The sequence below is a fragment of the Vanessa cardui genome, chromosome 15, assembly GCF_905220365.1.
Source record: "Vanessa cardui chromosome 15, ilVanCard2.1, whole genome shotgun sequence".
NCBI lineage: Eukaryota > Metazoa > Arthropoda > Insecta > Lepidoptera > Nymphalidae > Vanessa > Vanessa cardui.
The window spans coordinates 8,958,390-8,972,840 of NC_061137.1; the positions used below are offsets into that span (position 1 = coordinate 8,958,390).

Consider the following 14,451-nt stretch of genomic DNA (forward strand, 5'->3'; position numbering starts at 1 on the left):
CGTGTCATACATATACATTGAGTAAAAAAGGGCTATTTTAATATTACAAACAGACACTCCAACTTTATTATATGTATAGATAAATTGTATTCACTATGAATTAATATTACGAGAACATAAAAATGTATGTAAAATGATTTGTATCGGTTTATTTATAGAAAACACAAGTAGGTTATCGAATATGAGTCATGTCATAGAAATTCTTATTCAATATCGTTGGCAAAGTTTCTCAGCGTTCCAACGGACAGTAACGGTATCTATTAACCTAATTAAAAGTACCCCATTCTAAAAGTTCGGTAGCAGGTGCTATACGTTCACTCCTTAAGCGACATAACCATTTACAATGTAGGAGCACGTGTGACCACTTCGCACTCCAAAAGTCGAGTAAAAGTGAACTGTTATGTTAGGATGAACATTTTATGATTTTTCGTGTTCCAAGACAGCTGATCCTTAAGAGATTGGGGACAAGCTTGAAAGTGGATTTCAGAGTTTAGAAATAGCTCTGTTAATATAAAATCGTTTAAACGGCCCTTTAAATGTAGCGCATTTGTATACTTACAAATAAACTTACACAGATGATCTTCAAGCTCATATGAAACCTATTTTTATTTTTGAAACGAAACCGCGATATCATTTCAAGGTCAAATTATCGATAACGATCTTATACATAAACTTTCAAAATTAAAAGTTTCTCATACAAAAATTAAAATATCCTTTACTTAATTCTTTTACTTGTAGTATACGTATACTTATTTCATAAAATTGTTACAGGTATTTTATGTGTTAAAAGGCGTAGTATGTTTCGTTTTAATCTCTGTCACTGCTAGAAATATATATTTGTTTAGGAAAAAACTCATCCGTATATTTTTTTTGCCGTTGGAATATATGATATATTTCTATAACGATATATCAACAAAAAAAAAACCTACAAAATTATACGCCTTTGTAACAAAAGGGATCTACAATTCAACAAAATGAATGCGACTCGAATATTACACCATCATTTAGCGCTATACAAAAACTAATTGATATCCAACTTTCCTAATAAATCTGTGTTCACACTGGAGAAGCTGCAATATAACCCTGGACGAGCTACCTTTGTTAGCACCTCTCCGCTGCGGGTGCCGAGACCATTGTTGTATGATTCATGGCGCTATCGCGAAAGCCATTATTGTTACCGATTGCAAAATTAATTTTCCCGCCAGATTGTCGCGATTTCGGCTTGTAACACTGGCATTTAAATACCGCAAATTGTTGCATATTAATTTTTGGTTGTTGCCAATTAAATAATACCAATTAGTACCTTGTTGTGTTGTTTCTATATTTTTTTATAATAGTTGTTTAATTATATGGAGTTATAGTCGTGAAATCAATTGAATTTGAACACAGAACACCAGTAAGTTGTTGCTACCTTATTAAAAAATAATAATAATTTAATTGCTATATTATAACAACATACACCTAAGAAACAAAACACGTACGTTCATTAAATACGAATTTCAAAATTATTATTAAAAAAATACGGTTTATTAAAAATAATCTTTGTGCTTTCGCCTTCTGACATCCGTTTTGCAAAGTAAATAATATAACTGTATGTATATTTAAAATTTGATATTCAACCTGCAGTTCACCGTGTGCAGATGTCGGAACTGTATCGTTTATTTGCCACAGACCATTAATTTACAGACCTATAACACCGGCTGATACGATTTTTATTTATTTTGCAGTCTGTGGTCGGTATCGGGTTTACCGCTTAGTTTAAACTTTGCTAACTCATTTTTTATACAACTGAAACTGTTTAACTAACTAACTGTTATATATAATCAAATAATCAATTTGAAAATTAATATTAATAAGTAAATAATATTTTATATTAAAATAATAATAATTTATATAAATATAATTTTATACGTGTTCTTTATGCGTCCCTCTAGATCCGGTTGTTTTCGGGTGTTTAAAAAGCAAGATTGCTTTTCTCTCAATTTGTTTTTAAATAAATGTGTCTTTTATTATGACTTCATTCCTGAATTTTAAATGTTTTATTGCCAGTCTAATGTGTCTTCTTCTTTTGAGAGGGCCAGAACTTCGAGCGCGTTTAAATTAAACAAAAAAAAAATTGTTGTAGCCTGAGTTACTTAGTCCTTACTATATCAGCTTTCTGCCATTGAAAGTCCCGTTAAAATCGGTTTCGGCCGATCTTTGGAACATTTACGATTAGCAGAAACAAACAGAATGACAAAATTGTAAAAAATGCCATTTTGGTTTATGTACCGTTAATACATACGTATTCGCTTTATAAAAAGTGGTTTTCTCAATATTACAAACAGACACTCCAATTTTTTTATATGTATAGATAATTATATTTATACTCATCTTTTAAAAATATATTTTTAATAAATTCTTGAAAGCAAACATCGTTACCGAATATTAAAACCGGCTGCAGTGTTCATATACATACGTATCTGCTGAAGTAGGTTCGTGTTTCGCTCCAAATCCTCTCATTACGGGAGGCCTTTACACCGTTCATAATAGCTCGTGAATTTAATATTAAACGTTTTACAGTTCCGTACTATAAACTGCAATAATGTTTTTATTTTTCTCTTTTGTAAGAGCTTAAACGTTATTTCACTCTTTGAAGTCGCTGTGATCAATGTTTTGATCTGCCTTTTGTTAATCGATGGTTCGTAAAAAAGGATATGTACATATCTCAAGGTAAAATATACACGTCAAATATCCTCTTATGCTAAATCAGGCTCAGAGGTTCGATCATAGTGATAATTAAACATTTTATGAAAACATAATTATGACTTGGAGTGTTTGGAACTTTTTTACAATTTTATATACAATATTTTTTGTTAATAACGCCACCAAGGTTGATATTAGAGATAAAAATGAGAATAATGTTCTGACTTTACTGGACATTTCTTTTTCTAAATGTTAATATACAATTTAAATAAATCACAACGAGCATGCCATTAAGTATAAAAAAATAAATGTCTATATTTAACTGCCATTATAAAAAAAAACCTTTCCCGTAATCACTCCAGTAATTCAGTTTTAACTTTATTAATTATTTTTTTCGTTAACAAACTTTTTCCACTATTACAATTTCGTGGAAAAAGTTACTAGCAGCCGCTAGCATTTTTAAGCAACCAGTTTTATTTCGCTTGAGCTGATGTCTGATTCCACCTTTTAATCAATTATGAGCCTTATTGTTTTGTACCCAGAACCTTATTTCCACTGAACCGCAAGTTTACATTCTATAGACCTTAACCATCACTGTCTGAGCCTAAAATAAACCTGAAAATATTTAAATAAAACTTAAGCTTTAAAGAGCTATATATAAATCGTTGAACCTGCGGTGAAAAGGTATCTCGACGTGTTCCAACTAGGCAGAACGAGTTATAGTTTTGTACTCACTTTCTTTTAACTACGAAGTTTTATAAATAATAAGAAGAAAATATTACGACTATTTGAGTCAACGAACTCTTTAACCTTATAGCAATTTAATGTAAAGTACATTTATATTAAATTAAATTAGATCCTGTGAGATGTATTGAGATTATAGCACTACGCTCTTCTTTCATTCATTTTGACTCTGAAAGTTCCCAGCAGTAGTGTTACTGGTTGTTACGCTATTTTTCATACTATTGTTATATATTTTTTAACACATGTTTTATACATACAATAACAAACAACAACAACCTGTAAATTTCCCACTGCTGGGCTAATGCATCCTCGCCCTTTGAGGCGATGGTTTGGAACGTATTCAACCACGCTGTTCCAATGCGGCTTGGTGGAAGTCTTATACGTACCTACGTATACATTAATAAATATGTATAAACTTACATATTAAAGTTTGATTAAACAAATTATTATTTTACGTATACTACTTATTAAATTTCCACCAAAAACATGATTCGATTATACTAATAACAAAATTCGTCATCTGCTTAATAAAGTCATTTTATTAGGGCACATTACATTGCGTTCTCTACTTAGCCACTAATTGTTACAAATGTTTGCGATTTAAATTTCAAACAACACCATTTAATATGCAATGTTGTGCAGGCGGCTTTGTCTCAATTAGATGCCGTGACAGTTCGCACGATGAATTGCGAGTTTGTTTTAATTATGAAGTTTTTTAATTGCGTGATAATAGTAATGATGATTAATGATATCCTCTTGATAATTTTCGTTGAACTGACCACGATGACCATTTTCTATTCAATGAGATGAGATAGTACACAAATGTCTTCGCATACATGTATTATTATTCTATATTTACTTGGTGATAGTGCTTTGTGCAAGCCCGTCTGGATAGGTACCAGTTATTCAACCGCCAAGTAACATTACTCAGTATTGTTGTGTTTCGGTTTCAAGGGTGAGTGACTACAGTGTACTTACACAAGACACATAACATCTTAGTTCCCAAGATTGGTGGCACATTGACGATGTAAGGAATAGTTAATATTTTTCTTACAGCGTCATTGTCTATGGGTGATGGTGACCACTGTAGTTTTCGAGGTAGAGATACTAAACACACAAAACTTCCAAACCACTGAACAAATCCTGCTACTAAGATTTTAGTAACATAACAAAAAAAAAACACCATGAGGTCTGAAGCCTTATAACCTAGCTTTTAGATACGAACGAGATAATGTAATTTTATAAGTGTCTATATCAATAACTACCATATATGTGCTTTAAACTGATTAAATTTTGTATTGTCGCTCTAGAAATGTATTACGAGTTACATAATATGTTTGTTATATAGCAACAAACACTCAAAACGTACAAATGTAACATAGGGATAAACTATACAATATATGAGAATATGCTGTAATATATGAAATTGCTTCCATCGTTTGTAGTGTGGTATAAAGAAAATTGTAATACTTTTGGCGAATAAAATTTCTCGAAGATATCCATGTATATCGTTTTCATGATTAAATTTATAAATGGAATCAAATTATCTTGCAGCAATTACTTAATCATGAAAGTAACCTATATACAAACTTAGAAACTTTGATGTCTAGCTTAATTAATTAGTTACTCGTTCATTCCCAGACGTCTTTACATTTCGCATACCGAATGTACTTTAATTCACGTTGAGGCCATTTCGTAAATGTAGGTAAAATAAGGATGAAGATTCTTAGTAATAATTAATTTACTTTTGCTTTAAAATTGAAAGTAAGAAACTAATGTTTCTAAAAGTAAAGCTACGTGGCAAAAATTCCATTTTATGTGTTATAACGATGATTTTGTTCAAAACATATTTTCGAAACGTATAGTTCCATAAATATAGTTTCAATTTAAGTGGATAAGTTAAATCCTGGTCTGTGGTACCATATATAACTGTAGCAATCAAAAGAAAATGTAGGAAGTCTGCGAAGTAGAACCTAATTCCCGGCTTACGACACTATCTAGCGCCGGGAATTTGGCGTTTTGCCCGAAGTATTATTTGGGATATCTTATCTTACTCTTTGTTTATTACTAATTATATTTCCACATAAACAAAACTATAAGTTTTAAATGTGCTATATCAATATCTATTCATAATTATTGGATAAATAAATTAAATAAAAATAATAAGTTTTCTCCTAATTATTCAGATCTCGTATTATTAACATACTGTTAGCAATAAATTATAACCGCCAATCGCCATTTGAATAAGTAATTCATTATTTTCTTATTAGAAAATTAGTTTAATTAAAAATCATAAATTACACATAGATCATAATAATGCACATATAAATCATCACATAGAACATTAATCTCCACACATACACCAAGAACAAAACATGAGCAAGCAATTTGCGCCATATGAACTAGAGAGAGGATCTACAATAGCTTGAACGGATAATACCATAGTACTATATTTCAAATGTGCATTGCATTAGGCGATACAGAACCTCTTATGAGTTGGCTTCATAAAAGCTACAAAAGCAATTAGCGTAATGTTTCGTTGTGCACTCTGGTACTAATGAGACACAAGAATAAAGGATTATTCTTTTGCTGCGCTTGTGTAGGCTTTGCTAGTGTGCGGATGATATTATTACATATTTGGATGCGTCGTCACGAAGCGAGGACTTGGTTTAATATGTACAAAGCCAGTCTTTAGTACAAAAATGTTCCAGACAGAAGTTATCTTTTATTTTTGTTAGCTACTACGTTTTGGCATTAATTCGATGGCAGTTATTCAAACGAATGCGTAATTACCTTAACGATTTTTGATAGTTTCGTTTCAAAATGAGTTCAGTGAATGAAAAAATAATTATATTAATTAAATAGTTTTTTAATGTTTAATAAACATGTAATGTTTAATATAGCCAATTTTCTATATCGCATCGGATGACTCATGTTTCCGAACGCAACTGTCATGTGCATCCGTATAAGACGTCCAGAAATTGGTACATGCAATTACTCATTAGTTATTCTTACAAATATTTGACCTAGTCCTTTAAATCTATCATATTTTTGTAATAGTACTAATTTGCTTATTTTTTTTTCAAGATCAATTAACTATTTATTACTGTTGCATCATTGAATGATCTTGCATAAATACATACTATTTCACAATAAATATAAACTTTGCTTATATTATTTTTTATTGGTTCGTTTTGACATTATTTTAATGAAATGTTTTTCTTATTTTTAGAGCCGAGAGAGTTTATCATCAGACGGGGAGGGGGCCAAAGGAGATTGTTCTTCAGTAGGATCTTCAGGATCAGAGTCAGAAGAGCAGCCACCATGCGACATCGGTTTGCTGGAGAGGCTAATCAGAACACACCCGGTTTGGTTTCTTCCAGGCATTCAGCGTGCTGGTGCCTTCCATCTTTTACAAGGAAAAGAAGAAGGAGTAAGTGCATATAAAAATTTATAGAGACTATCGCTTCCTTTTAAACATCTCAGAATATGGAATTATCAGCGAACTTATACCGTTAAGTCAAACGAATTGGCTTTTCTCTTATCTTATTATTACAATTAACGATTTTTAAAAAGTATTTAAAGCAGTAATTTAAAATGTAACCCAATCTATACTCAATGAGTTATCTAACTAAGGGTCTAGGTCACATTTTCTAATATGAGATATTGAAATTATTTTTCAGAACTTTGTAGTTCGCCAATCAAGTCAGCCTGACACGATGGCGATCAGCGTCCGGCTGCCCGCAGATAAAGGGCCGTATATAGAGCACTATCTGATACAAGCATCGAGCGGCCGCATCGGTCTCGAAACTTCACACAATCGCTTCGACAACATACCTGAACTGATCGCACATTACTCGCAATGCTGGTGAGCTATTTAAATATTTTATAAAGACATGAATAAAACTCTATTTAATTTTTTTTTCATTATCATTATATTGAATACTTATCCCCCGCAGATTCGCTCATTTTATGGGGTCGGTTGTCATGTATTAGGTAAAAAACCTAGCTTATGACCTTCACATAAAAATTTCATCAAATTCGGTTCATTGGTTTGTTCGTGAAAGAGCGACACACATACAGACAGACAGAGTTACTTTCGCATTTATAATATTAAAATATAGTTTGGTAAAAATATTTAATTTATGTAGCTCTACCTAGTTTTAATTTAAATAAGAACATAATATTGTGATATTGTACAATGATTGCAGCGATGAGTTACCAGTGCAACTTCAGTTGCCAAGGCCGCTCCGAGAAGCAAAGAGTCGTCACCAGTTAAGCTCTCTTGCTTTGTTAGGGCAAGAGTTCTGGGGCTATCCAATGGCTAACCCAAAAAATAACCCGAATAACCTACTCTCACCCAGTCAGGTGGCCAATGGAGCAATCCCTATGGCTGTCACACCATCAGATACTGGATCTAGTCTTAGCAGTTTTAATGCAAGTAAGTACATTCTAGAATATTAGCATCTTGTTATATTTAATTCTTCTCTGCATTATTTGTTTAAAATTTATATAATTAAATGTAAACCTGTCAACGTAAAACCGTTTGGTTTTACGAGGGTATAGTTGATTCATTATAATTATAACATCATGTCAAGAAGTCATATAAATCATATCTGTAAATGTTTCAATGAAAATATTCTTATGTTTTAAGGTACAGTGGCAAATTCTCGAGAACAAATTTTAAGCCCAGATAAGGACCAGAATGTAGTTTTAAAAATGTCACCCGTAGACACTTCGGGCTCCCCACCGAGTCAAAGCCAGAGCCTGAGTACGTTTAAAGGTAGAACTGCCCCATCACCACCAGCTAAACCAACTGGGACATTTGTCAGAGCACCTCGACCGACCCCACCAAATACTTTAAATCTAATATCCAGTACTGTAAGTATTTTAACATTATACAAAATTTAACTGCTTTATTTATTATATTAAAAAAAATGAGTATTAACAAGTTCGATAAATATTTTCAGGCGCATATAACTCATCCTCACACATTTCCTACTACAAACGCGCCACATTCCCCGACTCATTCCAATAACGTTAAAATGACTCCGCCGCCACCTCCTCCCCGATGGGCGAAACCACCTTTTCCAAAGATATCCTTGTCCCCTAAATCAGAAGCTTTTAGTCCAATTAACAAAGCCACGAGTGGGAATATAATTGTCACGACAACAGTAACTTTCAGTGTTAATAATACACAAATACACAATCATCAAATTAACGAGAGCATTCAAAGTGACCGGTTGCAACTAACGCTTGCGTCTAATAGCCTAAATAATAATAGTTCTGATGCTATGTTCAGCATCATGGACGGAGCCAAAAGCTTAACTGACTCTAATGGAGAACTGCAGGTGAGAAGTTTTTAATAATACAGCATGGCTTGCGTACAAAGATTTGCATGGTTATATATTTTTTTTTGTTGTAAATATATTATAGCCTATTTGCTCAATGTTTTTGTTTCTAATCCATAAATATGTTGTAAAAATTATCACTAAAATTATTACTGTTCTTATATAGAATATGATGCACCGTCTGACACCAGAAGGAGAATGTATAAGTACAATGTCAGCTAGTTTACACGGCAGCTTTAAAAGGCAGATCATTGAACAAAATAACACCGAAGCTGGATCTCCGCTTGAATCCCAGTCTCAGACGAATACCTCTGAATCGGTCGATCCCATAGCGAATACTTTAACAAAATCAAGTGCTCCTTTCCCTTCAAATCAATTAGTATCTCCAAATGGGACCAATTCTGTCACCAGTGGCATTTTCTCTCCGACAAGTCAAATCAATTCGCCAGTATCTAACGATACTATTTCATCAAAAAGTGGTATATTTTCACCAATAAGTCAGACTAATAAAAGTGAAGTTTTTTCTCCTGTTTCCCGAAGCTCACCTATATCGAATAAAAATGTTTTCTCTCCATCTTCCAACAATTCTATAACGTCACCTATGACCGGTAAAGATAGAGAAAAAGTATTAACTCCCAATACTAATACTACAAGTTCTACGCCTTCTGGTCGATCGAGGAGGAGTAAGCACTCCATGCGCAAGGAGTCCAGACATTATCAGGTAGGGTTATCGGTTAATTTCTTGTATATTGGCGCTCCAATTTGCTGTATAAATTGCCATTTATCGTTGCATTATTAAAAGCCACAAGCATGCGTATTATGTTACATATATACATAAAATATCGCATATAGTCAAACTGCAAATCATACATACATGTTAACAGCATGGCACATATAAACACAATCATTGTAAAATAATAAAATAACGAAACGTCGTTTCGAAATCTATAAAATAATAATCAAAGGAAATTATAATCAAAAATAAGATCACTTTTTAATAAGAATCCATACAACAGAATAGTATATGTTTACACGTATTATTTTAGGAATCAGACATCCTTGAATCACCAGGGGTATATTACAGAAGTTCTTTGATGGATAAAGTAAGCGATTATGAAGATATATGGGGACCAGAAAGTAATAATTGCTCAACATTCAAACCACTTAAGTCTGAAAATGATAATAATAATGTAAATAGTGGTATTATGAAAAGTAAGAGACCTGATCTACTACCGGATACACTGCGTGAGTAAAAATATTATATAAAAGTGTCTTTGTTTGAAATAAATAATCAATTGTAATGTCTTATCTAGAAAAGTAAATACTGAATATAAATTGCACTTAATGGTATATTTGAATGCACTTCTTCGATTTTCAGCAAAACTGAACGCAGCAAAAAGCACTCAGTCAATTGTAGAAAAAGAAAACATGATTCTACTCAATTCAGCAGAAAGTCTAAATGAAAAACGAAATCTCTCGGACAATTCTCTCAAGAAAAGCTTTAACGGTTCCAACGAGATTATAGCAACTACAAACAGTAAAGGTGACGTTATAGCAAAGCGGCCTGACAAGCTTAATATTGTTATGAACATGAACAAGAAATTGACTGAAGAGATTGAAGCTACTTTGAAAATAAGAGAAAATCATAACATAGAGAGTATGGAAACTGTTAAGATAGAAGACGATTATATCAAACGTGATGACTCTGAGAAAGAGCACGCAGGCAGCCCTTTCTATGCTGATCCTGTAGATGCAATTAAAGAAGTAAGTAAATATTCATCAACTTTTTTACAAACTGAAATTCATTGATTCATAAGTGTAATTGTTAAATATTATTGTTTCCAGGCCGCTCTACTCCCCGTACAACGACGAAAGTTATTAAGATCTGCTGTGAACCTCTCGCAGAGATATTCAGAGCCGCCATCTCAGAATCATCCTTATTATCCTCTTCGAGATATGCATAGTATCGAAGAACTTTCACGTAAATATCCTATTTTTTAGAATAATATTTAACTTAGATTGTATATTCTTTTTTACACAGCAACACAGCCACTTAGAATGTTGTGTTTTGTTCTGAAAGAGTGGCGGACAATGTCTATGGGTTGTGGTGACCACTTACCTTTGGGTGGCTCATCTATCATATCACTATGAAATTTTGAATTTTATAGTGAGCAATATACGTTTATCATTGATAAAATGAATCCGGACAGAAATTTTTGAAATAATAGTCGCTACTTGACATAGCTTTTATATCTAAATATTATTTACCTATTTTGTTGTTTTCAGCGTCTTCCCCGAACACTTCAACGTCAGTGGATAATCTAGTGTCATTAAGGAGCAAACCCAAGATGAAGGCGGTTGAGCCGCCACGTGTGGCTGCCAAGCCGCCCAGCGGCAGGAACGAACACACTTGGGCCGTTGACTCCAGTTGGCAATTCATCAGTAAGTCTGTTATAATATTTACCCTTGGTTATATAATGCGCCTGATGTTTAAATTTACTCAATAATGAATTATTTCTTTATAATTTTTTGTGTATGTATGAAACTTCTTTTGGTTTATCCGTGTTGTCCCAACCGAATTTCGACTATGGCGATCAGTCTTATCCAAGACGAGTAAACTGCGCAGTTCATTAATTACAGTGCACAAGTGTGTACGCAAACACTACTGTTAGTGTATTCTTGGTTCCGAGTACAATCAATTTTATATTGCATCTCTCCATTTTTTTACTAACGAGATATCTAGGCAATACTATGGAACTTTTATAATTCAAGTATGTATAAATAAATTTCGTAAATATCCAAACAGTGTTTAAGGTTGTTTTATTATATTTCTAGATAAGAATGACGAGTGCTCGAACAGTGAGAGCGGCACATTCCCTTCTCTCGTCGAGCAGGAGAGCCGCTTGAGTGGAGTGGACGACGGCGTGCAACATCTGACGGTACACCAAGTAGTCGCACAACGGTAATTGAAAACATATACCTACTTTCCTTATATGTACTTTGCTTGTTTGAATGTTTTATTACTTATTCGCCATTGAATAATAAAATACTTTCATGAAATCATATTGTTGAATAAAAAAAGGCTTAATTAAAAATATTATATTTTATTCAAAAAGAAAAAATAAATGTTGCGTCCATACCTACAAAATAAATCTGGAAGACTTGCGTGTCACATCCACCCATCAGTTATTAATCCATGTCGTGAATCATGAGTCCTTTTAATGTTATATTGCCTACTTTTTTAAATCAACAGTCAACAACCCAAAGTAAGATAAATATAAAACCTTAATTGTTAGTTTTAACTCAAGTTATCCCGGTATGAAGGACGAATGAACTATATCGTTAGCCCACAGATAACAAAGAGCAATAACCATTCATCGCTCTGTATATAAGAAAATTTTGTCTTGGATTAAGGACTTGATGTACAATCACCGCCTGATATCCCTCTGAGTTTGCCTCGTGAACAAGTTTCATTGTAGACTCAGTGCAAAAATGTATTCTATCAACAATCAAAATATTTTTATTTAGAAATAAAGTATTATATTATTTTTAAATTATAAATATATGAAGTGAAGGTTTTTTGTTTAGATTCCCGGAGTTACGTTTGAACGCAGAGCCGGCAGCGCTGCCGGAGGAGGTGCGCTCCCCACCGCGCGCGTCGTGCTATGATAACGTTCATGATCTGAGACCTTTATCCGAACAAGTAAGTTGAAGTTCTACTATTGTTTTTTAATAATACGTTTTAGAGACACATTTATTTTGAAATTCGAATCCTTCATAAAACATTCACACCTAAATAATTTAAATCGGCCATGTGTAATTAGTTGCACATACTAAGAACTAGCGCGCACTCGTAAATTTTGTCACGGTGACTGTTTCGTCAATCTTGTCGAGTCCATGAATATGTATGGAGGTGCGCGCACGTTACGACGTGACATTTGTGTCTGCATCTGTACATATTCACGGACTTGACAAGAGTGACGAAACAGTCACCGTGACAAAAGTTCACAGTGCGTGCTAGTTGTAAAAGTACTTTTTTTTTAGTTTTCACTTTAACGTTATTAAATGTACATATGTATATACTTATATAATAACAAAACATTTTTTTTTTATTTCTACGAATAATCTAAATACTTATGATTAAGATTTAATATGAATGATTTTATGCGAAGAAAAACTTTAATTAAATTACTCCTATTACAAAATAAAAGTGGAAGCCCCATTGATGCTCGCTCGAATTTGAATCTGTCCTTTCGATTCAATTGCACCCTTTTCTACATCTAGGTAAACATACCAATGAGTTTGATTATAAGCAGTAATTAAAAATACCTCATTTAACAGGCAAGTGACGATGGCACGGTCTTCTCTGAGCCCTGGGACAGTTCACAATGGGATGGACTTATACCGCCTACAAATGTACAGCAGAACTATGATGCCGTAAGTATTTTTGGCCACGTAATAAAATAATTTACAAAAACGGTAGAAAATTGAGAATCGTAAAAATGAATAAAAAATAAGCACATTGGAGAAGTCAAATGGTCATCAAAATGGTAAGTGGTCACCACTGTCCACATTAGCCGTTCTTTACAACATCATCGACCTCAGGAACTAAGATGTTAGGTCCCTGTCTGTAGTAAGATGTCTGTCTGGTTCTTCCCCTTAAATCGCAACACAACAATATGTTGCTATTTGATGTTTCTATCTAGATAGGTTTGTATAAAACCCTAACACCATTTTTAAGGAATCCGTTACCCAAAAATGATGCAATTTTTTTTGAAATATTCACAAGATACATTTTGTACCAAAAAATAGCGCAACAAATTCCTAACTTAACATCATAACATAACATTTTAGTTCCCAAGGTTGGTGGCTCATTGACGATGTAAGGAATTTAATATTTCTTACAGCGTCATTGTCTATGGGTGATGGTGACCACTTACCATCAGGTGGCACATATGCTCGTCCGCCGACCTATACCATAAAAGAGAAACTTCGCGACCGGCGTCCATCTTTCTTGTGTAAAATAACAGCTTGTAAATGCTCCATTTCTGGGCTGATTACGATGAGGGTGTGACATAATAACAATAAAAAAACACCAAGATAATAAATATCATTGTAATCCAACTTGAGCCTAGCCGATACTATATACTAATATCAAATAGGTCATTCAAGTCTATCTATGTATAAACATGCGTTATTGATTTCTTTCTTTCTTTAGGATGAACCGTGTGAATGGGAGTCACCAATACCACGCCGAGGGCCGACAGCAGTCACGCGAGCTAAGAGCTTCCGGGACAGGCTAGATCCCCTACTAGGTAAGAATAGCACATGACCAGAAAAATCGTACTAATGCATCATAATAGACTACGAGATGAGATAGGACTGTGGCATACCATTTCATAGTATGCTTAAGGATTAGCTTGTCGCTTGTCTTTTAAAGAAGAAGTCTTCGAAAACATCTTGAGGGCTGACGAACATGCAAATGTCTGATTTCAATTAAAATCTTTCACATAAATCTATATTAAACCGTTACCTTTAAGTAAATGACTACTAATGACACAGACACCAATAAAAGCAGCATTTCAGACATAAATTCTATTTATCATCATGAATTACATCAGAAATCAATATCAAAAGTTAAATCTGAACCAACTATTTTTAATCTGTTTTC

General features: G+C 33.3%; 1 protein-coding gene across 1 annotated transcript in view; it reads left to right on the forward strand.

Moving 5' to 3' along the window:
• The window catches only part of LOC124535505 (protein sprint), a 113,639-nt gene that overhangs the window by 89,736 nt on the left and 9,452 nt on the right, over window positions 1-14,451 (forward strand). Inside the window, exons 4-17 of the mRNA XM_047111710.1 lie at window positions 6,662-6,862; window positions 7,113-7,297; window positions 7,641-7,870; window positions 8,084-8,310; window positions 8,400-8,780; window positions 8,947-9,501; window positions 9,827-10,025; window positions 10,159-10,544; window positions 10,626-10,761; window positions 11,067-11,222; window positions 11,616-11,742; window positions 12,369-12,483; window positions 13,122-13,217; window positions 13,999-14,095. Of these exons, the coding sequence (XP_046967666.1) occupies window positions 6,662-6,862; window positions 7,113-7,297; window positions 7,641-7,870; window positions 8,084-8,310; window positions 8,400-8,780; window positions 8,947-9,501; window positions 9,827-10,025; window positions 10,159-10,544; window positions 10,626-10,761; window positions 11,067-11,222; window positions 11,616-11,742; window positions 12,369-12,483; window positions 13,122-13,217; window positions 13,999-14,095 (3,091 nt within the window). The remainder of the gene's footprint in view (window positions 1-6,661; window positions 6,863-7,112; window positions 7,298-7,640; window positions 7,871-8,083; window positions 8,311-8,399; window positions 8,781-8,946; window positions 9,502-9,826; window positions 10,026-10,158; window positions 10,545-10,625; window positions 10,762-11,066; window positions 11,223-11,615; window positions 11,743-12,368; window positions 12,484-13,121; window positions 13,218-13,998; window positions 14,096-14,451) is intronic.